The sequence below is a fragment of the Arachis ipaensis genome, chromosome B03 (genome assembly GCF_000816755.2).
Source record: "Arachis ipaensis cultivar K30076 chromosome B03, Araip1.1, whole genome shotgun sequence".
In the NCBI taxonomy this organism is placed as follows: Eukaryota; Viridiplantae; Streptophyta; class Magnoliopsida; order Fabales; family Fabaceae; genus Arachis; species Arachis ipaensis.
This window is the reverse complement of record NC_029787.2, coordinates 120075693-120077162: the sequence shown is the minus strand read 5'-3', so window position 1 is coordinate 120077162 and position 1470 is coordinate 120075693. Positions and strand designations below refer to the sequence as shown.

The window sequence follows — 1470 nt, the reverse complement described above, 5'->3', positions numbered from 1 at the left end:
ATTTCAATACGTGACATCCATAAATATCAATTAACCAAACTAAGGAACATGTAATAACCACTTTAAGTTATATTTCAATGATTTCCGTACTACAATGAAACTCAGGCTACAGTTTTCAGCTATTTTTTTTAGAAATAGAAAAAAATGGTGTATAATTTAGTGCAACATGATTAATTGGTGTATTTTTTTTATATAAATTTTAATTTTTTTATGTTGGACACTGAAGAGTCCATAAGGAGATACGTGAGATGTCAGATTTTCTGTCTGTTAGGGTCGACTCTATTCACAGATAAGTCGACCGCATATGCCCATGCGAAGTATCTACCATTGCTTCGCGATTTCGAGCGGATCCATACTTATAGTTGGGGTTCAGCATGTCTGGCTCATCTTTACCGAGCACTATGCCGTGCATCACGATATGATACGAAGGAGATGGATGGTCCTCTTAACCTGTTGTTTGTTTGGGCATGGGAGCGAATGCCGTGTATTTCACCCGCACCGAGGCATATCCTTCCACCTGCTGAGATACCAGTTGCCATGAGGTAAATATTTATGGTTCTTGTCGGACAATATATTCATTATGCATGTTTCAGTTACGGTTACTGACATAGATTTTTTCATTGTATCATGTTTCAGGTGGAGTCATGCGGATCGGAGTACAGCGTGGTTGGAGAAGACTGTTGTGACATTTAGGGTTGATATAGACTACATGCAGGAGGTAACTATTTATGGTTTTAATGAATGCTAGATCCAAAGATTAATGTTATGGTTCTGACATTCGAATTATCTGTGGCAGTTTGAGTGGCGGCCGTACCAGGGAATGAACATTCCCGTCGAGTTACACAGACATCTTGATGTGTGTGATATCGTTGCTCCGTTGTTGTCGTTTGAGTGTATCGAGTGGCACCCTGCGGATCGAGTGATGCGTCAGTTTGGGTTCTTACAGCCCCCACCGCGAGCACCTAGGGACATTCCACTAGAGCAGCATTGCATGGCTCTTCGCGGAGTGCAGCTTTATGACTGGACAGTTTTGCTTGGGGATTGGATAGTGGAGTGGGGCAACAGGCGAAACACTCGTATGCGGGATCTACACCCCCTTCCGACATGGGACTTCATACCGACCCCGGAGTATCGGGATTCCCCTCCACTAAAGCAAAAGCAATAGGCACAATGTTCTGGTTCCCATCTTGTGCAACAGCTACCAGAAGTGTACCTTTGTACTTTCCATATAGGTGTGTTCCGTCAACCTGTACTAGGGGTTTGCAATGCCTGAATGCCCTAACGCATGGATTGAAACTCCAAAATACGCGATGAAGTATTTTTACCCCTTGAGCCTCTTCATTCCCATTGTAGAGTGGGCGTGTTTCTATCTGCACAACTGACCCAGGAATCTTCTGAACCATAACCGAGAGCCACCACGGCAAGGCTTGGTAACTCTCCTCCCAATCACCGAAAACATTCGCTATGGAC

General features: G+C 43.8%; 1 protein-coding gene across 1 annotated transcript; it reads left to right on the top strand.

Moving 5' to 3' along the window:
• On the top strand, positions 219–1165 carry LOC110269523 (serine/threonine-protein phosphatase 7 long form homolog). The gene is made up of 3 exons (XM_021117417.1): positions 219–542; positions 637–718; positions 797–1165. The coding sequence occupies exons 1-3, from the start codon at positions 433–435 to the stop codon at positions 1163–1165; spliced, it is 561 nt and encodes a 186-aa protein (XP_020973076.1). The 5' UTR covers positions 219–432.